Here is a 27,695-nt window from a genome sequence, read left to right as displayed (position 1 = left end):
GAGATGTTGCAATCAACAAAACTGTGATAAACTTTCACGAAAGCTAGCATTGGTTTATTTATTTTTGATGCAAATTTTGCATACCCTGGGTAACAATTTAACACTGTTCTCTTTTCATATCATTAGGTATTTTGTGAAACAGAATAACGCCGTGATCTCTAGAAAGGAAGGTTCCATTGGAAGATCGGTTTTCTTAGAAGGTTCCACTGGGAGGTTATCTGTTAACGTTCTTTGTCGTGAAGGATCCGTACTACACCATGAAGATTCTGTCAGCCGTATTCGCCATGACCTTGATGATAGAACTGCAGCACACGTTCGCTTATGTTATCAACGAAAGTAAACAGGGTAAGACTGATGATAATAGCCTTCGTTTGACTATCGGAATAAATACTTGATGTATATAATAGGCCTGTGGTATACGTGTATGTTGGTGTAATCTGTGGTTCCTGCTTTAGTTTCTTTTCTGAATGAATTCGCGAAACATATCGAATAATTGTTGCAATGTAAAACTAAGTGTATTTTGAACACTTTTGATGATGTGTGAGCAGTGCAAAGTGTACGACTTTATAGAGCTATTGACTTGTCACAGAATGATCACCACTGAACAGTATTATTTTCATCTAATAGGTATTACATGCTGGACATGTCCTGACAAGGGAAGCAACTCTGAATGTAACGACTGGGCGCCCGATCGACAATGCCCTGATAGTAAGTAGTACGGTAAAGGGATACATTACACACCTGGCATCATACACTCCTTGTTTTTGTTGCGTGGCATGTAAGCGTTTTAGAATTATTTTTCTGCTACGTAGATGTGCTGTGTGAATGTTTATTATTTCCAATAACACTAGATTCCTAGTTTCCTGTCACCACACGCACGCCATTTTACCCCCTGCATCGGAAATCGATTTCAATTTTCCAAAATATTCTGACTGGAAAAAAGTCATTGGCATTATGTATCATTGGGAATCAGTGGGAAAGTTTTTTTTTTTTCAGGTTAAGATGAAAGAATAACGTATTGATCATACACTGACATACAAGAGCGTTGCAACACTGTATACCTCTCATTTATACATAGGTCAAAAATTTTCACTTGCAAGGTCTTTCAAATTCAAAGTTTCTGAAACATTCGTGCGAGTTTTGTTGTGTTTACTCCAATTATTGTTGTTGTCGCTCCGGGCGAATTTCGGGCATGCGGAGTGGCGGTGTGGAATGTGAAGATCGCATGGCGTGTGCCTGACGAGACCTGGGAGGGATCACTATGGCAACCTGTTCTATAACACGTCTTTTGTCTTTCTGCAGGTAAAACCGTCTGCCAGACGGTCCATAGGTTCTCCGAGAGCACGGGCCAGAGTGCGAAGGTCAACAAACAGTGCGTGTTACCCACGGAATGCACTTACAACCACGTAGGCTGTCGCTCTGAGAATGGAGTGAAGGTAAGATTACTGAAGTTCGCCTTAGTCCAGGCGTTGTGTCGTATTCATTGTTTTAGCAACCACAATTAATGGACATTTACAGGTCAGTAGCCTAATCGCAATGCTATTCTGGAAACTTGGAAGGTGGTAATAATTATTATAAACTAAAGATACCAAGAGGCATTGGGTGTAATATTATTTGTTGAAGATATTGCTAACGTGGGCAAACCTATCTGAAATTTTAAAAGATAAAAATAAAAACTCCATTAAAAGTCAACAAATTCCAAAACGAACTGCTTTTTCTATAGATTCATGATTGCTGAATAATGAAAAGATGTATCTTCAGAAACGTATTAGGGAAATCATTATAAAATAGTGACAACTATATTTTCGTTGTTCAGAAAGCGGAAATGATAATGGGGACGATTACTCATTATTGACCTATCTGTGGATATATTTTTTTTTCGAGATGTCGGTGTGTAATGCTGTAATTTTTTTTTTTTTGGTTTCTTGCAGATCTGCGTGTCGTGCTGTAACACACCATACTGCAACAAAGAAGCACCTCACAACAACGACACTGCCATCAACCTATCAGTAACCGTCCTTCAGCCGTCGTCCGCCACTTACGCCTCGTTTCATTGCCCAGTCATGATTTTTGTTCTGTCGGCGACTGCCTTACTCTTTACCTGATTGATCAGTGGTTTACGGTGAAGTTGATTGGCCGAGCTCCTTGAAGTTCGGATTGCTGCGTCTTGGTTGCATGCACTGTTCAAAAGGCTGAAGCCAGAAACGCCAGATTAGTGGAGTCGCTTAATCCATAGTTACAGCGTTCCTGGCGGAGAACACTTCGATTCAGGTGAAGAATGACTTTGATAATATAGTGCTTGTTTTCTGAGAAAGCCATAAGTTATACCCTGGTATAACCGATGTTACATATTGTGTTTTAATAGTTGAGGAGTTCAGTTTCAAGGAGGTAAAACCAGAAAAGCCTGCACCACGTGGCACTACGGTACCATCACTACCTAAGGGTGGAATTTTTACGCCACAGGTAAAACTGGAATCGGCATCTAAACAGCAGTCGTAAACTAAGCTGTCGATATAACGGAGTGAATTAAGATTGGTCAACCACATGAAAAAATTACTGCAACTCGCTGAAGTGCTATTATTACATTTAGGAGGTTCGAACCTATATGTAACAGAACGCCTAAGCCCCGCTTGTATCCTGGGAAGCTATAAGTAGTAAGAGACACCTGCACAGCCGTTCCTACAGATAAGCTTGGAAGTTATTAGCAGGCGTTCTAGACTAGGGATGTTGTATATATATATGGTGATATATATAGTGATACTTAGGAACCTCGCCTCATTGGCGCAAAATTGGTAGACATCTTGGGATCTTGTATTAATGGCAATTGTCACAAACAGTGTGCCACAACTGATGGTGCAGATTCTTGCTCAGGTAATTAGCTTTATTTGGGATTAATCTTCATAGTTATAGCCTCCTCAAATTTTTGTTCAGAAACGATTTATTTCTATAAACACGGCCGAACTGGTTATCAGTATATGCATTCCGGATTCGAGGCTGATTCAGCATCAGATTTAGAATAATAACAGAACCTTGGAATGGATATTGTAAACTGCACAAAGTGCATAATAACTGTATGGTATATTCACTAACCAATTGGAAAGACACACATTGAAAATGTACACGATATCATCTGGGTTAGTTAATGCAGTATACCAATTGATCAATGCTGAAATATTGTCTTGGGAAACTGCATGCTATTGCGATTCCATTGCTCACGTATTCTATACGACGACTGTTCATGGTACCGGAATAAAGCTGCTTTTTTTCTGCATAAAAGATATGGACATGTAAAGGATAGGCCTACTTGGAAGATATTACCTGTTGTACAAGTCGTTAAAAGAAATAGTATACTCATTCCCGGTCATACGTGTATATGCATCTTCTGAAGTGCGAATTTATGTGAATTTGTTTCATATATTTATTGAAAAATAAACGAATTACATAACTTAAATTATTCTCTACGTTTTTCTTTAAATATACCATATATGCCCCACAGCAATTTCCACGCTATGGTAGACTACCGATGGACGTTGGGATGTGTCAGGAAACACGGCAGCAAAAATTAAACAATACTTTTATCACTGTCCACAGTATCTGGGACTTAGGGACAAAGTGTATGGTCCGAAAGATTTCGTCCATTTTTCAAGTTCTGCCAGCAACCTGCGGATGGTCGTGTTTCCTCTCACCACAATGCTGGCCGCCGTCAAATAAGTGAAATATTCTTGAGTACGGCGTAAAAGACGATTCAGATAAATAAATAAATAAACATTTTTCAACATTTTTTTCGTTGTGATTGATTTGTGCAATCTTACACCGTCACGAGTGAAGTTTGACTAATTTGTTATCAGAAGAACTCGCGTTTTCACATCAAAAGTATCACTTTAAGGCTTTTATGTCCTCCCGGCAGGGTATTTTTTTAAATTAAACTTTAGGTGAAATAATTTGCATGTTATGTATAAACTCATTTGTTACATTGCGAATTTGCCATCTCATCGCGGCCAATGGCCTATCATCTGGGTTGAAAGCGAATGAGCCTTTGAGGGTAAAGAGACTACTTCTTTTATTTGATTGGTGTTTTACACTGTGCTCAAGCATATTTCGCTTATACCACCGTGACCAGCATGGCGTGCATCATTCATTAAAATGGAAAACGCCATTAAACAAACTACCACAACCACCGTGACCAGCATTGAATAGTAAACCCACCTTAACGGAATTCCCACCTATGGCGGGAGATAAAAACGGCATAAGATGGACTTGAACGAAAAACTCCCGCATTGATAAGAGTCACCGTGCTGCTCTAGTACGCTAAGCACTAGGCTACAGATAGGCTATATTGAATAGGAACACTTGGATGTCATAACATTGACAGATGCGTCAGGAGGGCATAACAAAGTAACACCTTTGACATTTCAAGTTCACATTTCATGAGAATAAGTGTAAGAATATTCACCCTGAATTATGCAATTACATGTTGTATACACGTATGTACTTACAGCCACGTGGGTAGCGAGTTGACAGCGGTTATATATACTCGTCAGACGCGAGAATATGCGGGATTACATGACCGTTGGATCTCACCTTACAAGACTGGTATAGAAATCATTTAGAAAATAGGATATGAATAACGGCATTATCGTTATTTGAGATTACACTTTCTGTATATAGTACAAATATGTATTATATTTAATACATCGCTGGTTTGAATACCGGAGAACTCTCAGCAAATTTCAGTTCTAAAATCTGTGTTACATGTATATGTAGAAACTGTAATCCTATAACAACAATCTGGTTGCTATTCCAATATACTGCGCGACGGCCTAAAATTTGTTTCCACCCACTGCCCTGTTAAAACTCTACAGAAGTTAACTCATGTGTGACGACGCCAATTCTAGTGTGACGGATTATACCACTAGAGGGCGTTGCACAACAAAAGAATTTATCCCCCTTCGTCAAAAAGAAGACAAATTAATGTCGAGTGGGTTAATTGCTTGCTGAGATTGACAGGTAATTAATGACGTTCGTCTGGACAGGCTTGATACTATCTGGCGTCTTGTCATTTTATCAGCTGTCATAAACATCAAGCCGATGTGCAGATACAAGTCCTGGGCGTCTCCATCTTTATTTAGATCAAAGTCATCTTTCGTGTATCTTTAAAATCCATTTAAAAGGGGCCGAAAATGTCATGATCTCCTAATTCATCCATGTAGGATATATATATGTACATGGATATTATGCTAATTTATTAAACATAACTTTTCCACGGGCTATATATATATATATATATATATATATATATATATATATATATATATATATATATATATATATATATATATATATAGGCTTAATGCTAGCCGTCGTCGTTTAAATCGCGGTATATAAATGGAACATTCTGCAGTATGTCGCGTAAAAACTAATCAAATAAATAAACCTAACCTTTACCTGCATATAATACACGCCATTTTATTCATTTATTTACTTCACGAACGTTACGAGCATGATATTATCTTTCACATTTTTGATGTATTACTGGTAAATATGACGGCTTCTCAATGGAGTAGTTTTAGACCAGTGACGTCTAATTTACTATTGACATCTCTGAATATTGTGTGTGTGTGTGTTGGTGTGGGGTGGGGGGGTGGGGGGTTCTAATTATGCGTGAGCCATGGTGCTGATGGTTGAAGTGACGTCTAAGCATCTAAGCATTTTACACGAACAGTTAGCACTATAAACATTTAATTTAGGCCTATATATAATATGTACAAAAATGAAATATATCTGGTGAGTGTAATTGTCTTCATATGTAAGTTGTATTAATTAACGAGGAATTATCTTATGTGAGGACATAAGTTGTCTTGGGGACATCAATTCTTTACAGGTATTTTCTAAAATTAAGAACACCAGAAAGCAGCATCATAACTTTGATAAAATTACTTGCGGTGGTAGAAAAAAAACAACAACAACAACAAACAAATAGCGCTAGCAACAATCGCAAATCAGTGACGATGACGAATGATCTCCTCAGGGGTCTTTGAAACCGGACTGCTCAATGAGTTTGATCACTCTTAAATTCCCCTTACTAATTAATGTCAGCTCTCAAGTTTGACAGACTGCCGTTGATTCCGCCCGTGATACAGAGTATACTGGGAAAAACTGTCTGGCTATTATCGCATGTGCATGGGTCTATAGTGCATGTATAGACTCAAATCTTCAAGTCTGTCTCGCCTGAGTTACCCGTATAGGCTGCATCCATCTCGTCGGACATACAATAACAGTATGGTTGTAACGGGTAAACGGGAAAACCATTGAATGTGGTAGGAGTCTTCAATATAAAGATACAAATATAGATAACACATAAATATGAAATAAAAAAAGATAAATAAAATAAAAATAAATAAATAGAAACGTTTTGATATAGGCATCATAATGAACGTTCAAAATAAATTAATATTTATTTTTTGGGGCTGGTGTTTTACGGCGTACTCAAGAATATTTCATTTATACAACGCCCGCGAACATGATGGTGGGAGAAAATCGGGCAGAGCCAGAGGGAAACCCACGACCATCCGCAGGTTGCTGCCAAACCTTTCCACGTTCGGCCGGAGAGAAAGCCAGCCTATTTATTTATTTATTTATTTGATTGGTGTTTTACGCCGTACTCAAGAATATTTCACTTATACGACGACGGCCAGCATTATGTTGGGTGGAAACCGGGCAGAGCCCGGGGGAAACCCACGACCATCCGCAGGTTGCTGGGAGACCTTCCCACGTACGGCCGGAGAGGAAGCCAGCATGAGCGGGACTTGAACTCACATCGACTGTGTTGGTGAGAGACTCCTTGGTCATTACGCTGCGCCAGCGCGCTAACCAACTGAGCGAAACCAGCATAAGCTGGACTCCCACATTGGTGGGAGCTAGGCTTCTGGGTCATTGTGGCGTGCTGGCTTGCTTACCCCCTCTTCCATCCTATGGGAATTTAAAATTTTGAAATGACTATAATCAGGAATGTCGTTCGAAGAATCAAGTGATGTGCTGAGGTACATATGTGGCTTAAAATGGAATAAAGATTATCTGCAAAATACATTAATTTAGCGAATGAAACGTATTTTCAAGAACAAGAACAATCATATATGGAGTGAACGACAATATATGGGATCATAAGAGAATATATTCTATACTAAATTCAGCATAACTGTTGACAAAATTCAATTCGCTCAACATAAACATGTCTAAATATGAGATACACACACACACACACGCACACACACACACACAATATACTTTGTGAATTCTTGCTTGGGATATGTAGACCTACATCGCATCAAGAGGATATATCCCATCACGCTGCATTTCCCATACAGCTGAAACATACAATATATTTAGCCTTTTGATTTTTCTCCTCAAGTGTCCGTCTGTATTTTACTAAATATTTATATCGCGTTATAACCCACGACCACCCACAAGTTGTTCCAAGACCTTTCCAGGGACGAGCGGCCGAGGAGAAGCCAGCATGAGCTATACTAAGAATTAACTAATTGATTGATTGATTGATTGATTGATTGGTGATAAAGGCCCTAGTGGTATGCTCAAGAATGTTCACCTACATGACGGCGGTGGCACCGACCTTGGACAAGTATCAGACAAATCGCTTGACACAGTGTAAACTGGGACAACACTCGACTTACTGCGAGCCAGGATCCAACTCCACGAAACCATTTCGGACTTACGTTAAAATTTAACCTTCATCGCAATGCTTGTAGTCTGTGGGGACTGAAACTTGAAAATTTTGACGAATTTGTTTTATGATAATATTGATGAGGCGGTTAAAAGTTTAATTTTCCTATAGGGCCAAAAATTAAGCTTTAACATATCCTTTGTTAAATTGTTTTTGAAAAATGTCTTTGCGGAATCAGTTCTAGCTCTTAAACTATCTCAGCAAGAGAGTGCCCCAAAATGCTTTCAGTGAATGCTGAAGGTTTAGCTACCTATGTAATCATACAATACGGTAAAACATATTACGAGCCCTAATGTAAATTGATAATAAGCCATACACACATATATTTACCGTTTGCCAATTAGCACACTGTCAGTTTTACTCTTTTATTTTTTTCTCTCCAGATTTCAGTTTTACGTAACTTATTTGTAGCGCGTCTTCACAGGAAGCTGTTTATTTTCAGGTATACTTCCTCCTTAACTGTGTGCAGGTGAAGCCTGCTATCCCGTGAGAACTACGGCCAGAGAGGATCACAAACTTCTCCGTGCTGATTTAGTCGGCGAACAATTCAAAGGATATCCATGTTGAATCATGGACTATATAATTAAGTCCTCACGCCATTAACGCTTAGTATTTGATCTCCCACCCCTGGGGAGAGCGTGACGGTGAGAATCCTCTTGGGACACCCCGGACTGACCCCAGCGCTAAGCCTCTCGGAGATGTACCGGTCACTTCTTATAGCTCTGACCACACAGTGATCCTTCACCCAACACCCCTGGGATTCCTCGTAAAGCGTCACGTCAGTTCAAACAATGTCTATTGCCAGTTAATTTAATTCGCAGGAATTCACCTAGGCAGTTCAAACGCCAGGTGCCGGCAACACGCATAGTTGGAAAATCGTTCAAAAGTCTTAAGGTAATTTAAACTAATAAATTTGCTGAAAGTTTCCCCGTAAGATTCCGTTCATAATCTTGTATATAGCTCCTGATACATCTACTAGGAGCATTCTTTAATCATCACGCAAAATCATAATTGTGTTTCCTTTTCGTATAATGCGTTAAACTACATATTCGTACCCGAAAAACACGGTTACCAACAAAACCTTGATTCAGAAGCCCTTCAACTATATAGGTTACATTCACTGTCAACTACAAAGTGTTCGAATCCCAAAGAAAAAAAGTTTCTTTGTGGAACTTCTATACTGGATATGTAGCTAGTTCACTTTTCACAAAACTTCGTATAAGGACATAAGAAGAATTTTTTTTTTTAAATTCAAGTTTTTTTTTCAAATGACGTTAAAGCGCCAGAACGTTATTTACGAGAGAAATCATCACAAACTGATTTAGGAGGTTTTGTGAACCCATGAACGTAGTTGTTTGTTTGGTAAAGCCACTGATAAAGTTTCGCACGCATGACGTACTAATACAGTATGCAGATCATACTGGTGGAAGACAAGCTTTGGCCCATGAACGTTGGACATCGGGCACGGCCAGCAAAACATGCGGGTTTCGATAATTTGATTTAGCGCTTAGCTTTAATACCCTATGATATATAATACATTGGGGTGATTTAGAGGCATCGTAGATGTATGTCCAAACATGTAAACTAATAGAAAGGCGTTGTAACTGAATGCCCTAAAATATTTTCTTATTATTGTTTTTTTTTTTTAGGTCAATATTTTCTATTACACCCGCGGTATATTGAAGTTCATGAGGGGTTGAAACCATAGCAACTAGCTATATAGATCACATTCAAACACACCTTCTATAAAATACTGCATAGCAACCTCGGGCGTCTCATGGCTTCCAGACCAGAAGAATAGCTGTGCCTATTCTCCTGAGTGAGGAGATACATCATGTACGTGCATCAGACACCACAATGCTGCAATTTCAAACTGTTATAAGTCTCCACATTCTCGTTTCACACATGCAGGTTATCTATGGTCGATAAGGAGGTAATTTGTCCTATGTGAGAGACGGTGTGGAAAATTTGTATTTTTTTGCAGGAACACGTTTACTTAATAAAATATTAAGTTGACGCATTACGACCGGTTCGTTTGGAAATCATAGCTGCACTAGTGTAAAATGGAACAACTGACACAATACAATGGAAAACAGGCAAACGCCTGTTTAGTTACGCCAAAGTTGTTAGGGCTGTTACATGTCCACCAATGCCACTTCAGACCAGAACGTAATTTCGCATGCATGAAGACAGCTTGTTATAATCTTTTACTGATAGAAATATTTTTTCAATCCAAGAAGGTCTTCAGGTTGAAATGTTCAAAAATATGTACTTCTTCATTTCTAAAATTTGTGTTTAGGATGAAAACTAACTGTTGTGATAACGTCGTGTGTTTGGTGCAAGTATATAATTTACAAAGGCGCTAATTAAATTATCACTCGTCACCTCCAGATGTACGAATTCCGCCCAGGACGTGTAATCTATGATCTTATGACTTTATGTAACTTTTCATTATTCATATTTCATTAATTTATTTACCTGTCAAGTTAATACTTCCATATTTCGTATCATATTGAAATAAATATTCAGCCACTACATGTGCAAATGTACATCACACTATTCCCTATTTTGCTTTTGCGGACATGCTCTGCCGCCGTGGAAACAAGTTGTTATAAGTTACAAGTTCATCTTGTAACTTCAAACTAGAATAGGTAAACTAATTGTATTTTGAAGTTAGAAGTTACAAATTGTAACTTCTAACTAAAGGCCTCTATGGCTCACAATATAACCGCTGAAGGAAAAAAAATCTTTAAATAAACTGCTGGATACGTCTTGTTTGACCTTATATCTCTAAACCACACGTCATTGTCCCTTCCAACCTTTTCAATGCCAGAAACACTCAGGTGCCAAATAAGCATATTTATAATTATTACTAACGTATATTCCTGCCATTTTACTATAAGTTTACAGAAAGTTTATGTTGATATGTCAGTCAGAGAAATTCAACGAGCTTGTTAATATAGCTTCCTTGTGCTTTGTCAGCTTATTTAACTGCTGTTTTATACCACATATACTCAAGGATGTTTCCCAAATGGCAGATTTGTTGGCAGGGGAAACCCGGGGACAGGGTCCTGAAGAAACTAACGCACATATCCAGGTATTCGACAAACCTGTTTACAGCCGCAAGCAGCCGTGTGGCAAGCAGCCGTGTGTTGGGGTTACACTTGGGAAGGGGAACGCATCGTACCTTGCCAGGAGTCTGACAAGCTTCCGGTGGCAAAATCACTGGAAGCTGGATTCCGTAATTAGACAATGAATGACAACAGACACATCGGTATATTAAAACATGCATTTACTCAAATGATTCATACATTAAATATATATTTACCGTGAAATGCTGCTTAGCACCTGTACATGTAAATAAGTCTACCCATAATCTTGCCTGCAATATTTGAATAAAAAAAGTCTGACAATAGCTTCACTCTCAAATCATCATACACAAAGTAGTAAAGTATGTTACGCACGGATATTATTTGCCACTGTGTCGCACATGTGTGTGCGTGCGTGCATGTGTGTGTGTGTGTGTGTGTGTGTGTATGCAACACGTATGGCAAATATTTTCCTGCTTTACAGAGACCTGAAAGCAGACAAGTAACATAAATAGCAATGAATAGTGAACAGGGCGTATAGTAACTGCTGGGACAATGTCACGACTCCGTGTTATGACAGAAATCAACGTAAAAATCTGTTTATTTACTTGACACGCTTTTTCCTTTCACCAAAAGTGTTACTGTCTTCTGGTGTACTGTAGCTTATTAGTATGGAAGGAAAAACAAATAGGACTAGACTACTAACCAAGAATCTTCAACCATGGTATCGGATATAGTGAGAACGACGCCCTCCCCCCTAAAAACAACAACAACAAAACTGTAATAACGAGCGGAACAATGTTAAATGACTAATTGAAAAGTCTTCTCAATGGTCAGTTTATACAACCATAGTGATACATCTGACAAAATGATGCTAAATTGTTCAGTCTTAACCAAAAGGTATAACCTGGGATACAATATGAGATACTGTTTGCCAAGTAAAACACTCGCCACCTGTGATAGGCAATACATAGGTTTTACCAAAACAGACACATTCCCAGGGTTGAAAAGACCAAATGCGAAAGAGAATATAGGTTTAACGAGAACAGAAACCACCAAACATGGGGGAAAAGGCTTTAGGAGAACGAATGTATCCAGCCCATGGCTTTAAAAATTAAACGGCAAGCGTCTCTACTTCTGCAAAGCAACTTTCCATGTAGGCATACTCTTCCCAACAAGGCACAGATTTTACACGAAATGTGAGAATACATGATACTGCACATTTTTTTTTATATATATATAATAAATCAATCTTGTTGCTCGGTTAACAATCTAGTGATATTTTAACTTGACACAATACAAATTTACAACGCCCTGAGGAACAGTTTTGAGCCTGGCGCCTGGTAATTCCGCAGTAGAATTTGACACATTAACAACCTGAACTTGCCACATGTATGCTTAACATCTGAAGTAAAAAAGTACCGGTTAGTATTGGTAATAAGACTGTAAAAAGTCTTTTTTGATACATTAATTTGTGACAAACCACTGCATTTTCAACCTTGTCTTTAATGTTATCACAACTAAAGATATAGAAGTCAACAACACAACATTTTTGTGCAATTTGTAACACAGAATTAAGACATACAGTAGATAAGGTGAAAAACAAATGTGTCACATGTATGTCACATGTGTGTCACATGTGAAATCCAGGCTCTTGTCAATTTATCTTTTACATCTTCTTGGCCAAATAAAATCCACTGGCAAACTTTCCCGTACATCAACACTGTAAATTATGGTTTGATCTGAGGATGAACAGTAAATCATGGTGATCGGATTTGACTGTACAATTATACAACCACTCCTTTTGGCACATTTCATAAACCTTTTCTTCCATATGTTCTTTTAGTTTAGAACTTATAACCTCTTTTTCCTATTGGCTATATTTTCATTTTTGCCCAACCCTGGGGAAACAAAGCGAACCCTTCGTAACTGGGTGTGCATGGTGAACCACACACATCGATTTGGTGGCTCGCACTTCATCACACTACCTGCTACCCTATGTACACAAATCATGGATTTTATTAACATAATATACACGCATCAGACATCAGAGAAAATATCAAACAGATTACACCGGACAGAGATACTCTAACATACTCTCTAATAACCTCCCTCTACAGTGTACATACAAGTGCTAGTTAAGGAAATAACACACCCAATCATTCATCTGAGATTAGATTTCATCGACTGTTGATCATGAATATATGCACATGGAATACTGGACCACAATGCCAACAAGTGTCAGTGTTAACAATTACTGTGCAGTCAGAGAAGATGTGCGGTCATGAAGAAGTAGATATGCATGTACTTATAACCACAAAATAACGTTTGTATGGACGAAAACTGTATACACAGTCAAACTTTATTCTTTCTAAGCTACCGGTACCTGTACATACAGTATGCCAGCGATAATAGTTCTTGTTTCCAGATTGTGTGAAAATGCGCACAGTATGACAATGTCAGCAAAAATCAAGAAGAAAGGGTGAAGTGCTGCTGAAAAACGAAGACGTTTGGTTGCTTGATGGCTGCTAGAATTCACATAAGATCGTCACACGACTGAAAAGGGTGATCGACCAGTACAACAATGCCTCAGTCATGGTACCATTGCTACTTGTATCTTACCAAGGAAACGCCATGCGCCATTGACAGTGTGGATTTCTGGGTTGTGTAATAACGTCATCATCCACAAACAGACAAATGCTGTGTAGTTATTTACTTATTTATTTGATTTGTGTTTTACGAACACATTCTACTCATGCAGAAGGCTACCACCTTCCATCGACAGGCTGGGAGAGTCTTGTCATGGAGACAATGGTCAACAGTTCTGAAAATGCTGCCTAACAGGAATCGCCAGTTTTGGTCACAGCTCTCCTGTACCATATGATAATGGCTGTGCAGTATAAACAGATTGCATCACATAAAACCACACACATAAAATGTCAACTTACTGGCACATGAAAATAAAAGGAAAAGACAGGAGCAGACACTCACTGTTCTCAAAACACATCTTCACATTCATCACTAATTTTGCAAACTTTCTTAAAAGTACAGCAATGCATTCCAGTTCGCTTTCATCCAGAAGTACAGTAATGGTTGGTGCCATGGACAAAATGAATTACAATGCATTATTAGCTTGGTATCTCACTTCAGTCTAATCATAAAATTTTAATTTCCTTTCATGCAGTGCTTGCATTTATAAAACTTCCTAATTTTTCATGTTAAACCATCATATGCAACTGAGACAAAAATTCACTGAACCTGTTCCTTGTCTTAAAATTATGTTGCCGACACAAACAACATACATTTACAAATGAAGAAAAAAAAAATCATCTTAAATTTTCAGTCTCATGAAAATGGTGCTAGTATGTAAGTAAATTTGAGTGCTTCAGCATTGGAAGATTTCAGCAGGAACAACCTATTTCACCTCCACTCGAGGAGAGCTGGATTTCCACCGTCTCGAGGGGAGATCACTGGAGCTGAGACAGTGTGATAGGCCCTGAGGAGCTGAAGTCCAGGAAGAAGGGACCCTCTTTACCAGGCTGGAATGTGCAGGGTATGATGTTGTAGACTCCCCCTGGGATCTGGTCTATCTGGAGGACGCAGTAACCGGGCCTGGGTGGGGAAGAGAGAGAGGACTATGATGCTTAACACAAAAAAGAGTGATGATAATACATGCTCACATGAACGAATTTAGTGAGCTACAAGTCATTTTTCTTTCTTAATACATGTATTGCAGTTTAAAACGTGTACAACTGTAATTCTTCAACCTTATCATGTGTTTGTAAGGTGTTTATTCAAGCATATTCTGAAGGTATCATTCTGCACTGACTGATAAAATTATACTTTTTTTGGAAGCGTTGAAATTGGCTGATCCAATCAACGTAGTTTTGTCTCCAAAATCAAATATGCATAATATAATAGAAGGTTGGGGAATTTGGGTAAAAATCACAGGCATTAAAAAGCTTTTCATCCTGAACTTTTCTCTGGCAGAAAAATTGAACTTACAATCTGTTCAAGGCTCCGTCCCATTTAAAAATTAGTAAAATTGTCATAAAGCGGCGTCAAGTCACAAAGGGCTGTACATTCATTTCTTAAAACACACATATTACAAGAACTTGCCCTTACCTGAAGTCACCTGATGACTTCTTCTTGAAAGACGTAGGTGTATCAGAGACATTTTCCAGGACACAGACAACGTTGAAACCTACACTGTACTGTCTGAGAAAAACAAAAACAACGCCAAGTGAGAAATAGCATCATTACACAGGTGTCAGACATTTAACACTGCAGAAATGACTGAATTCTCACTGACACTGCCAAAATGAATGAGTGTATGAATGATTATGGCTTCTCTCAAGGTCTGCAATATCAAACCCCTATTATAGCAAATAATTACCATATTTGCTTATCTAAAGCAAATTCAGATAGGGTTGGCCCGTCAAGAACTGACTCCAGCATTCACACAAAAACCATATTTAATTTTCCTCTTAGCCAATGTCACAAATGCACTCCCAACACACAGTGTATGTTCTCTTTAATACATCCTGTGCAGCGCATTGCACAGGAAGATCTAAACCAGCAAGAGTTGTGTACTTATGCTTTTGACCTACATATACAACTTTTAAGATCAATCTTGCATCAGGGAACATTAAAACCAGTATTATTTGTTTGTGTCACACATCACAACTAACAGCCTGAGCATTTTCAGATTTCTCAGAGTGAAACAAAACAAAAAGTAGGTTGAAGTCCACAACACAACAAAAAGGTCATAATTTTGTGGAAAACAAACAAACCAGGACGAAATTTATTCCAATTTGATTTGTTTCATGGAAGCAAAGTCCCAAGTTTAATACAGAATAACAGAAATTTTTTTTTTGGAAATCTGGAAAATGTGTCAGCCCAAAACAGGACAAAAACGATGATATTTTTGTTGACAATGAACAAAATTTCCTGAAACTTGAACATGATCTGCACTTTTAACTCATTCAGGTAAGCCATGTACCAAGCATCAACTCAATATGGGGAAGCCTTTTGAGAGAATGTCCAGAAAACTGTTCCATGACCGATTGATGGACGGAGAGACAAGGGGTAATCCTACAGTTGGCTACACTTTGTTAGCAGTAAGAAATTAATAACACCAGTGCATAGAAAATTTAAGTGGGAATTTCTCTTCAATCTAGTGGTAGAAGTGGCCACTCCAAACCCAGAGATTGCTGGTTCAAATCCCCAGCTAGTAAGGCCAGCCACACTTGGCCCTGACAGCAAGCTCGCTGGGTTAGCAGGCCGTCATGCTATGGTGGACCTTCTGCTCGTTCAACTCTAATTTTATGGGGAGTCACGAGGGCATGACTAGGAAAACCGGGGGTTAATGTGACAGGGTGACATGTAAGTGCTATCTACTTCCGGGTTGGAGGACATTTTCTTTTAGCCTAGTAGTACAAGCACAGGTTCCAAACCCAGAGATCGCTAGTTCAAATCCCCAGTTGGCAAGCCTGTTACAAAGCACAAAAAAAACTATTAAACTGTGGCAATGAAACACCAACAATATGTCAGCTTACTTAGGCCCCAGGAGCTCTATGAGGATGGTGTTGTCTGTCTTACTGTTGTCAATCTTGATCTGGTAGATGGGGTTGTTGTTGTAGGTCTGTGGGTAGTTGGCACATCCCCCAGCCGTCTTCCCCTTCCACTGGCCTGTCAGCTACATAAACAAAACAAGACACTGTATTTTAGCATTTTCAAATCACACATTTTGCTTGATTGTGCTTGATTCCTCTATAATATAGGGTAACTTAAAACTTCTTATGTAGTTCGAATAATTTCTCATCAGAAAACTTAAATGTTGGCATTAAAAATATCATTTCAAGGCCTTTATGTGCTGCTGACAGTGCATTTTTACATGCCAAACTTTAGGTGAAATAGGGTAGTCACCAATGAAGCTTAAACTGTGTAATGCTAATGACAACAAGGGCTTACCCGTTTGGAGTACTTTTCGTTAAAGGGGTCCTTGATTTTGGTAAGCAGAATCTCACAGGTAGCGTACACCCTGAGTGTGTAGTGTATGGTATTGTTCTTTGAGTACTGCGATATCACCAGGGTGTAACTCGTCGAACCTTTGTTCTCCACTAGTTTGCAGAGGTAGTGGGGACTGTTGATACGAACTCCGTCCTTGTACGGAGGGGGGTCGTCTGGCGCAAACAGAGAATGTATAGTGTAGATCTTCAACCCTTTCAACCACAAAACACCTTTTCTCAGTGGAATTTATGAATATAATTAGTTTGAAAATGACGCAATAATGATTTGTTTGTGTCATTAAAGATGCAACCTTCATTAACCTGTGCAAAATATTTTTTCTACACCAAACAGTTCTGTCAAAAGATTAAAAATTAAACTGAAAGAAAGCTAAAACATAAAGTAAGGTTCATCAGAGAATTAAAAACTGGTATAAACAGAGAGAATGAAAATCACACGGGACTAATTCGGCACTTGTTTACACAGGTAGTGGGGGCTGATGATACAAGCTCCACCCTTGTAGGAAGGGGTACGGACTGGTATGAACAGAGAGAATGAAAATCACACGGGACTAATTCGGCACTAGTTTACACAGGTAGTAGGGGCTGATGATACAAGCTCCACCCTTGTACAAAGGTGTACCGCCTGGTATAAACAGAGAGAATGAAAATCACACGGGACTAATTCAACACTTGTTTACACAGGTAGTGGGGGCTGATGATACAAGTTCCACCCTTGTAGGAAGGGGTGTCGACTGGTACGAACAGAGAAGGCACTAAAGTGAAAGACAGCTAATCAATGAACTTAAGATTCATCAGACAAATGAAAACTACGCATAATCATACTTTCATTTATTATTTCAGAATATCTTTTAGTGAGTTAAAAGCATTCAGATGACAGTAAAAGTACTCTTCAACATTTTCAGCAGTGTCTCTGGTAATGCTTATATGCACTTCAATTTTGAGCTGTTTTTTCACCTCGGTAAAGTTCTCCATGAACCACCTTCTTATTAATGCTTCTCAGTTAACTGGTTCACATGATGAAGCATGTTGTGTCATCACTGATGTTAACTAAAAACTTCGAAATCAGAACAAAGGGCACAAATGATTCTCACTCCAGCCGGAGGTATCAGCTAGATTGTATCATATTAATTCCTTCAAAATATCTACCCTAATTCTTCTAATTTCTGCGACAGATATTAATAGTGTTGAAAGTAGAATATTACATTTCTTTGTCAGGGTTATAGAAAAGTAAAGATATGAATGTGTTGTTCATTTGATGGTCAAGCCATGTGAGAAAAAAACAAAACTCAATATTCCTGACAGAATTACATATATATTGGCCAAAACGAGCAGACCAAGTTTCCCAAAATTAGAAGAAATAGCATAGTTTGTTTGGTGGAAAAAGCAAACAAAATGCCTTATAGCATAAATAAATACATGCATATAAACACACATTTACTTTCTACAACAAAATTTCCCAGTTCATGCTGGTTTCTTCTCCAATTCATTAATTAAGGCTTGAAACACCAATACAAAAAATACAATAAAACTTACAAATAAAGTTTGTAAATGTAGGGATGTTGCATTACCAAAATTCTGTCACAAAAGTGGGGTACTTACATGGATAAAAGATCTTTTTACCCTCTGTTTTGTACACAAGAACTGTTATGAATTCTTTGTTGTCTGCAAAGTCATCCTGGAAAAAGATAATTCAGCACCATGATAAACTTCAATGTCATCTGTGAACTAATTTTAAGACAATGAGCTCTAGCATAAACTGCTGAAATAAAACTGAAGAATTAAAGACAACATACAAATCACTATATACACAGTCACAGTATACGGACACAAGTCCCTGGAACCATGCTTTATTTTCTGTAAACATGATTACTGTAAATATACTTATGGTGAATAAATACAATACTTGCACAATGTGATCGTTTTCTAAGTAGACTGTAACGGCCATGGTGACAGGTATATATTACAGTTACAATCAACTCAGCCTATGATTGGTTTCTGTGAGAGGTCCCTGATCAGTACTGAGCTATGCCCCAATATTCTTAGCATTAGTTTTATTAGTTCTGGTATGACCTTGTAAACTTTAAAGCCTTTTTGTATGACCTAGTCAGCATGCTCTACAGTGTTAGGTATGACCTTGTCAGTTTTAAAGCATTCTGCAAGACCTTGTCAGCATGCTACCTTGTCTAAAGTCTCAGGCATGGCCCTGTTAGTTTTAAACTCTTAAGTATGACCTAGTCAGTTTTCTGGTCTTAAGCATGACCTGGTCATTTTACAGCCATGGCTTTGTCAGTGCTAAAGTCTATGTTATTACCATGTCAGTTTTCTAGACTTAGGCATAACCTTGTGAGTTTTCCAGTCTTTAATATGACCTTGTGAGTTTTCCAGCCTTTGCTTTGACCTTGTGAGTTTTCCTCTCTTTGCTATGACCTTGTGAGTCTTCCAGCCTTTGCTATGAACTTGTGAGTTTTTTCCAGTCTTTAATATGACCTATGGAATTTTTCAGTCTTTGCTATGACCTTGTGAGTTTTCCAGCCTTTGCTATGACCTTGTAAGTTTTCCAACCTTTGCTATGACCTTGTGAGTTTTCCAGCCTTTGCTATAACCTTGTGAGTTTTCCAGCCTTTGCCATGACCTTGTGAGTTTTCCAGCCTTTGCTATGTTTTCCAGTGTTACATGCATATGTCACAAGTGGATGTTGATGTTTCCCCCTACTCTTGTTGCTTTTTCATTTTACTCTGTCATCACTCCATTCTGATCATTCATCCCTCACCAATTTTAACAGGGCTGACTGATGTTCACTAAAACACCCAGTTTCGCGTCAAAGTACATGAAGTTTTTACATACTGGAGGCAACGGTTTAGTGCCATGTTACATGAAGGATGGTCTTTTTTGTCGGACCCACCGGACTTGTGTATCTGCATGCTGACTGGATGTGTTGAGTATTTAAGCTTAGTCCTGAGCGATGTTCAGTGCAGACACTCAGTTGTTCACATAGCTGCACAAGCTTTGTTTTCCGCCCCCTCAGGTATTGTATTCTGCCTTGTAGATCACTGATGTATTCCATTTGACATACTTGCTTTTTTCGATAAGTGTTCAGGTCAGACACTCAATTGTTCACATAGCTGCATAAGCTTTGTTTTCTGCCCCCTCAGGTATTGTATTCTGCCTTGTAGATCACTGATGTATTCCATTTGACATACTTGCTTTTTTCGATAAGTGTTCAGGTCAGACACTCAATTGTTCACATAGCTGCACAAGCTTTGTTTTCTGCCCCCTCAGGTATTGTATTCTGCCTTGTAGATCACTGATGTATTCCATTTGACATACTTGCTTTTTTCGATAAGTGTTCAGGTCAGACACTCAATTGTTCACATAGCTGCATAAGCTTTGTTTTCTGCCCCCTCAGGTATTGTATTCTGCCTTGTAGATCACTGATGTATTCCATTTGACATACTTGCTTTTTTCGATAAGTGTTCAGGTCAGACACTCAATTGTTCACATAGCTGCACAAGCTTTGTTTTCTGCCCCCTCAGGTATTGTATTCTGCCTTGTAGATCACTGATGTATTCCATTTGACATACTTGCTTTTTTCGATAAGTGTTCAGGTCAGACACTCAATTGTTCACATGGCTGCACAAGCTTTGTTTTCTGCCCCCTCAGGTATTGTATTCTGCCTTGTAGATCATTGATGTATTCCATTTGACATACTTGCTTTTTTCGATAAGTGTTCAGGTCAGACACTCCATTGTTCACATGGCTGTACAAACTTTGTTTTCTGCCCCCTCAGGTATTGTATTCTGCCTTGTAGATCACTGATGTATTCCATTTGACATACTTGCTTTTTTCGATAAGTGTTCAGTGCAGACACTCAATTGTTCACATGGCTGTACAAGCTTTGTTTTCTGCCCCCTCAGGTATTGTATTCTGCCTTGTAGATCATTGATGTATTCCATTTGACATACTTGCTTTTTTCGATAAGTGTTCAGTGCAGACACTCAATTGTTCACATGGCTGTACAAGCTTTGTTTTCTGCCCCCTCAGGTATTGTATTCTGCCTGGTAGATCATTGATGTATTCCATTTGACATACTTGCTTTTTTCGATAAGTGTTCAGTGCAGACACTCAATTGTTCACATGGCTGTACAAGCTTTGTTTTCTGCCCCCTCAGGTATTGTATTCTGCCTGGTAGATCACTGATGTATTCCATTTGACATACTTGCTTTTTTCGATAAGTGTTCAGTGCAGACACGCAGTTGTTCACATAGCTGCATAAGCTTTGTTTTCTGCCCCCTCAGGTATTGTATTCTGCCTTGTAGATCACTGATGTATTCCATTTGACATACTTGCTTTTTTCGACAAGTGTTCAGGTCAGACACTCAATTGTTCACATAGCTGCATAAACTTTGTTTTCTGCCCCCTCAGGTATTGTATTCTGCCTTGTAGATCACTGATGTATTCCATTTGACATACTTGCTTTTTTCGATAAGTGTTCAGGTCAGACACTCAATTGTTCACATAGCTGCATAAGCTTTGTTTTCTGCCCCCTCAGGTATTGTATTCTGCCTGGTAGATCACTGATGTATTCCATTTGACATACTTGCTTTTTTCGATAAGTGTTCAGGTCAGACACTCAATTGTTCACATAGCTGCACAAGCTTTGTTTTCTGCCCCCTCAGGTCATCCTGCTCTGAGACCAAAACAATTTGGAATAAAGCATTCTACATGTCACCAGCCAGTCGTCCCAACTTATTCTCGGCATAGGTAACCCACGTGACACATGTATGACCCAGTCACTTTTCCAGTCTTCGCCATCACCTTGTCAGTTGCTAAAATCTTAGATATGAACTAGCTCAAGACTGAACCACAAGAATGACAAGGCTTTTACCTATGAGGCCGATGCTTTACCTTGATGGTTGCTGCAATGTGATGACAGAAATCTAGCTTTGAAGTTTGAACAATGCCAGCCTGTTACCTTGTCCACAATATGCCTTGTCAGCTGTATCCAGACTGCGGCAGGCCCTGGAGCTCTCACATCTAGCCTGTACTGAGGATTGTCACTCATGTTGTAACTGTCCTTCTTTGGGCCCTCCTTAGCAGGCCATGTGCTGACAACAGAGCAATTTACAGTTACACATCTGTCATGTCTGTACATTTTATTCACTAACCAGCTTATAATCATAGTGCAAGTCCAGCTCATGCTGGCTTCCTCTCCAGCCGCAAGTGGGAAGGTCTTCCAGCAACCTACGGATGGTCGTGGGTTTCCCCCGGGCTTTGCCCGGTTTCCTCCCACCATAATGCTGGCCACCGTCATATAAGTGAAATATTCTTGAGTATGGCGTACTCAAACATCAATCAAATAAATAAATAAATAAATATAATCATAGTGAATGATAAACACTTTACATACATTTATTTGCCCTAATAACTTTAGTATTGTTTTGCCCATAAATCCCAAAATATAAACCGGTGTCTCATAACTACAAGTAGATAAAATTGAATTGCAAAAAATCAAACCCTCAATACAAAGCAGGCATCTTTGTGCATCATAAGCTTCCACTTGCAATCAACGATGCTAATGAAATTTTTAGACTGCAAAAACTTACTGATGCCAGCAGGCTGTGTGAGAAAACAGCTCTGGGTTCCAGTTGATGTAAATAACGTCATAGAAGCGACAAAGCGAGTCATAGTCTATCCAAAACACCCCTACAAAAAGGAACAAAGACACGTCTACAAGACTGCTTTTAGTGCCAACCTGAAAAAACAGTTTGTTTCTTGTACATGTAACTGACCCTGATTCCTCAACTTTTTTTGCATATGAAAGAACAAATATCATCACAACTTATGCTCACATTTAATTTAATTTTGGAGACAAAACTACACTGGTTGGATTGGCCAATTTTCAGGGCTTCACAAAAAGTATAATCTTATCAGTCAACACAGAACATGCTTGAATAAACACCTTGCAAACATATGAAAAAGTTGAAAAATTACAGAAGGTTGGTTGGATTTTTTTTCAGCTTTTAATAAGGTAAAATGCGTTGTAAATGAAAACAACCTTTTTAGATAGATAGGGTTATACTGAATACCCTAATTCTTTTTGACCCTAAACCTTTTTAACCAGCTCTGTGACCAATGTTTTCAAACATTCTAAGATAGCTATGGAGTGCAGAGAAATAATTTGCTTAAAATAAATTAAATAAAGTTTTTTTTACCAGTTTACATCTTTAGTGATCAGTTTAGAGTCATTTTCATAATAATTGTATGCATAAATTCCACTGAAATAGTTTCTTTAGCAACTGAAAATGTTGGAGATTTACAGCATACTTAGTTTGGACTGTAGTTCAGTGTTCAGGTGTACTTACCATTATCATATGACTGAGCACCCTTGGAGTTGTAGTTCAGTGTTCAGATGTACTTACCATTATCATATGACTGAGCACCCTTGGAGTTGTAGTTCAGTGTTCAGATGTACTTACCATGATCATATGACTGAGCACCCTTGGAGTTGTAGTTCAGTGTTCAGGTGTACTTACCATTATCATATGACTGAGCACCCTTGGAGTTGTAGTTCAGTGTTCAGGTGTATTTACCGTTATCATATGACTGAGCCTTCTTGGAGTTGTAGTTCAGTGTTCAGGTGTACTAGCCATTATCATATGACTGAGCACCCTTGGAGTTGTAGTTCAGTGTTCAGATGTACTTACCACTATCATATGACTGAGCACCCTTGGAGTTGTAGTTCAGTGTTCAGGTGTATTTACCATTATCATATGACTGAGCACCCTTGGAGTTGTAGTTCAGTGTTCAGGTGTACTTTCCATTATCATATGACTGAGCACCCTTGGAGTTGTAGTTCAGTGTTCAGGTGTACTTACCATTATCATATGACTGAGCACCCTTGGAGTTGTAGTTCAGTGTTCAGGTGTACTTACCATTATCATATGACTGAGCACCCTTGGAGTTGTAGTTCAGTGTTCAGGTGTATTTACCATTATCATATGACTGAGCACCCTTGGAGTTGTAGTTCAGTGTTCAGGTGTACTTACCATTATCATATGACTGAGCACCCTTGGAGTTGTAGTTCAGTGCTCAGATGTACTTACCATTACCATATGACTGAGCACCCTTGGAGCTGTAGTTCAGTGTTCAGGTGTACTTACCATTATCATATGACTGAGCACCCTTGGAGTTGTAGTTCAGTGTTCAGATGTACTTACCAGTATCATATGACTGAGCACCCTTGGAGTTGTAGTTCAGTGTTCAGGTGTATTAACCATTATCATATGACTGAACACCCTTGGAGTTGTAGTCCAGTGTTCAGGTGTATTTACCATTATCATATGACTGAACACCCTTGGAGTTGTAGTTCAGTGTTCAGGTGTATTTACCGTTATCATATGACTGAGCACTCTTGGAGTTGTAGTTCAGTGTTCAGATGTACTTACCATTATCATGTGACTGAGCACCCTTGGAGTTGTAGTTCAGTGTTCAGGTGTATTTACCATTATCACATGACTGAGCACCCTTGGAGTTGTAGTTCAGTGTTCAGGTGTATTTACCATTATCATATGACTGAGCACTCTTGGGGTTGTAGTTCAGTGTTCAGGTGTACTTACCATTATCATATGACTGAGCACCCTTGGAGTTGTAGTTCAGTGTTCAGATGTACTTACCATTATCATGTGACTGAGCACCCTTGGAGTTGTAGTTCAGTGTTCAGGTGTATTTACCATTATCACATGACTGAGCACCCTTGGAGTTGTAGTTCAGTGTTCAGGTGTATTTACCATTATCATATGACTGAGCACTCTTGGGGTTGTAGTTCAGTGTTCAGGTGTACTTACCATTATCATATGACTGAGCACCCTTGGAGTTGTAGTTCAGTGTTCAGGTGTACTTACCATTATCACATGACTGAGCACCCTTGGAGTTGTAGTTCAGTGTTCAGGTGCATTTACCATTATCATATGACTGAGCACTCTTGGGGTTGTAGTTCAGTGTTCAGATGTACTTACCATTATCATATGACTGAGCACCCTTGGAGTTGTAGTTCAGTGTTCAGGTGTATTTACCATTATCATATGACTGAGCACTCTTGGAGTTGTAGTTCAGTGTTCAGATGTACTTACCATTATCATATGACTGAGCACCCTTGGAGTTGTAGTTCAGTGTTCAGGTGTACTTACCATTATCATATGACTGAGCACCCTTGGAGTTGTAGTTCAGTGTTCAGGTGTATTTACCATTATCATATGACTGAGCACTCTTGGAGCTGTAGTTCAGTGTTCAGATGTACTTACCAGTATCATATGACTGAGCACCCTTGGAGTTGTAGTTCAGTGTTCAGGTGTACTTACCGTTATCATATGACTGAGCACCCTTGGAGTTGTAGTTCAGTGTTCAGGTGTATTTACCGTTATCATATGACTGAGCACCCTTGGAGTTGTAGTTCAGTGTTCAGACATACTTACCATTATCATATGACTGAGCACCCTTGGAGTTGTAGTTCAGTGTTCAGGTGTACTTACCATTATCATATAACTGAGCACCCTTGGAGTTGTAGTTCAGTGTTCAGGTGTATTTACCATTATCATATGACTGAGCACCCTTGGAGTTGTAGTTCAGTGTTCAGGTGTATTTACCATTATCATATGACTGAGCACTCTTGGGGTTGTAGTTCAGTGTTCAGGTGTACTTACCATTATCACATGACTGAGCACCCTTGGAGTTGTAGTTCAGTGTTCAGGTGTATTTACCATTATCATATGACTGAGCACCTTTGGAGTTGTAGTTCAGTGTTCACATGTACTTACCATTATCATATGATTGAGCACCCTTGGAGTTGTAGTTCAGTGTTCAGGTGTATTTACCATTATCATATGACTGAGCACCCTTGGAGTTGTAGTTCAGTGTTCAGATGTACTTACCATTATCATATGACTGAGCACCCTTGGAGTTGTAGTTCAGTGTTCAGGTGTATTTACCATTATCATATGACTGAGCACTCTTGGAGTTGTAGTTCAGTGTTCAGGTGTATTTACCAGTATCATATGACTGAGCACCCTTGGAGTTGTAGTTCAGGGTTCAGGTGTATTTACCATTATCATATGACTGGGCACTTTTGGGGTTGTAGTTCAGTGTTCAGATGTACTTACCATTATCATATGACTGAGCACTCTTGGGGTTGTAGTTCAGTGTTCAGGTGTATTTACCATTATCACATGACTGAGCACCCTTGGAGTTGTAGTTCAGTGTTCAGATGTATTTACCATTATCATATGACTGAGCACCCTTGGAGTTGTAGTTCAGTGTTCAGGTGTATTTACAATTATCATATGACTGAGCACCCTTGGAGCTGTAGTTCGGTGTTCAGATGTATTTACCATTATCATATGACTGAGCACCCTTGGAGCTGTAGTTCGGTGTTCAGATGTATTTACCATTATCATATGACTGAGCACCCTTGGAGTTGTAGTTCAGTGTTCAGATGTACTTACCATAATCATATGACTGACCACTCTTGGGGTTGTAGTTCAGTGTTCAGATGTACTTACCATTATCATATGACTGAGCACCCTTGGAGTTGTAGTTCAGTGTCAGATGTACTTACCATTATCATATGACTGAGCACTCTTGGGGTCATAGTTGAGCGTCCTCTGCAGGGCTGGAGTCCAGCTGTCAAGGTCTTTCTCACAGAACCGACCCTTCCACCGTAAATGATTCCAGGGATTTTTCAACATAAACAATCGCTTCCCCTGAAATTTATAGATTAAGTCCATTTATTTACTATTTATTATTAAAAAGACAGAATTTTTCATTTTACACATGATATAATTGTTTCGCTTGGTCTTTTTTTTTTCATACGCAAAAAATTTTGATACGACCACAATAATAACTAGTGTAATCTTATCCTTGAATATGAAGCGAATCTTTCCTACTACAAAACAGCTCGTACCAAAACTTCTCTGATATCCAACATGGCATACGCATGTGTCTGTACAAGACCAGCTCGGTCAGCCTCACTTTCACTCATCTCTCCTGTTGCCACAGTGACTAGACAGTGACCTTTGTGGAAACGGTCGAGGAGCCTCTTGAATTCTCGGTCTTTGTCGAACTCGTCTGTTCCTGGACGGATAGCAACTCTCTCTGGGATCCAGCCAGTGAGAGCATGGAGATCTATATTCTACAGGGTAAAACAAATACAGAAGGGAGTAATGAAAGCCTAGGTGTGTATTTGACTGGGAAGCTTTGCTAATAAACATTGTACCTAGATGATTATGAGTGAAGAATACCAAATAGAACCTCGAAATTTAAGAAAAGAAAGAGTTTTGCCCACTGCAAACTGTCTGACTATAACTTAAAGTCCTTATTGCTCAAGGGCTGTATAGTTACAGCAAGAACACTTTTTCTAAATGACCCAGCAAGATACCCTTAATGCAGGTAAAGGCCAGTGTGTATCAAAGTACGAACAAATCTTTGGCTGCATACAGCAAAACATCACCCAGGTTGTGGTGGTATACCAACAGCTCACTATTATCACGCACTTTTATATATAAGCATTCCACAGCAGTTCGACAAAATTTCAACTCAGGAAGGTGTGAACTTACTAACGTGAAAAGGGAACCAAAGACTGTACAGCATTTTTTTTCCCACTACCAATTCCTACTTGTGTCACAGTCAAACAACTGACCGGCTAATGGAATTCTCGATGAGAACATAAAGTGAACACAAAATAACTGGCAGTATCCATCTCACAATCATAGCCCCCCCCCCCACCCCCATGCACCTTGTTGTGCTGTCACAGTGCATGGGGCTCATATCCACAGAGCTATGGAA

General features: G+C 39.0%; 2 protein-coding genes across 2 annotated transcripts in view; one reads left to right on the top strand and one right to left on the bottom strand.

The window, feature by feature from the left end:
- On the top strand, positions 1–3,291 carry LOC135477972 (ly6/PLAUR domain-containing protein 6-like). Its single transcript, XM_064758210.1, has 4 exons — positions 1–345; positions 628–708; positions 1,303–1,436; positions 1,932–3,291. Exons 1-4 carry the CDS (start codon positions 258–260, stop codon positions 2,103–2,105), a joined length of 477 nt encoding a protein of 158 aa, XP_064614280.1. The 5' UTR covers positions 1–257; the 3' UTR covers positions 2,106–3,291.
- A 10,936-nt stretch (positions 3,292–14,227) lies between these two features.
- The window catches only part of LOC135477489 (calpain-7-like), a 30,723-nt gene continuing 17,255 nt past the window's right edge, over positions 14,228–27,695 (bottom strand). Inside the window, 9 exon segments of the mRNA XM_064757606.1 lie at positions 14,228–14,439; positions 14,953–15,045; positions 16,386–16,525; positions 16,801–17,012; positions 18,459–18,534; positions 21,832–21,964; positions 22,463–22,562; positions 26,470–26,614; positions 26,815–27,042. Coding sequence (XP_064613676.1) covers positions 14,295–14,439; positions 14,953–15,045; positions 16,386–16,525; positions 16,801–17,012; positions 18,459–18,534; positions 21,832–21,964; positions 22,463–22,562; positions 26,470–26,614; positions 26,815–27,042 — 1,272 coding nt within the window. The 3' untranslated portion in view covers positions 14,228–14,294.

This window comes from Liolophura sinensis, chromosome 11 (genome assembly GCF_032854445.1).
Source record: "Liolophura sinensis isolate JHLJ2023 chromosome 11, CUHK_Ljap_v2, whole genome shotgun sequence".
Classification (NCBI taxonomy): domain Eukaryota; kingdom Metazoa; phylum Mollusca; class Polyplacophora; order Chitonida; family Chitonidae; genus Liolophura; species Liolophura sinensis.
The sequence above is the reverse complement of the archived record's forward strand: the minus strand, read 5'-3'. Positions and strand labels throughout refer to the sequence as shown.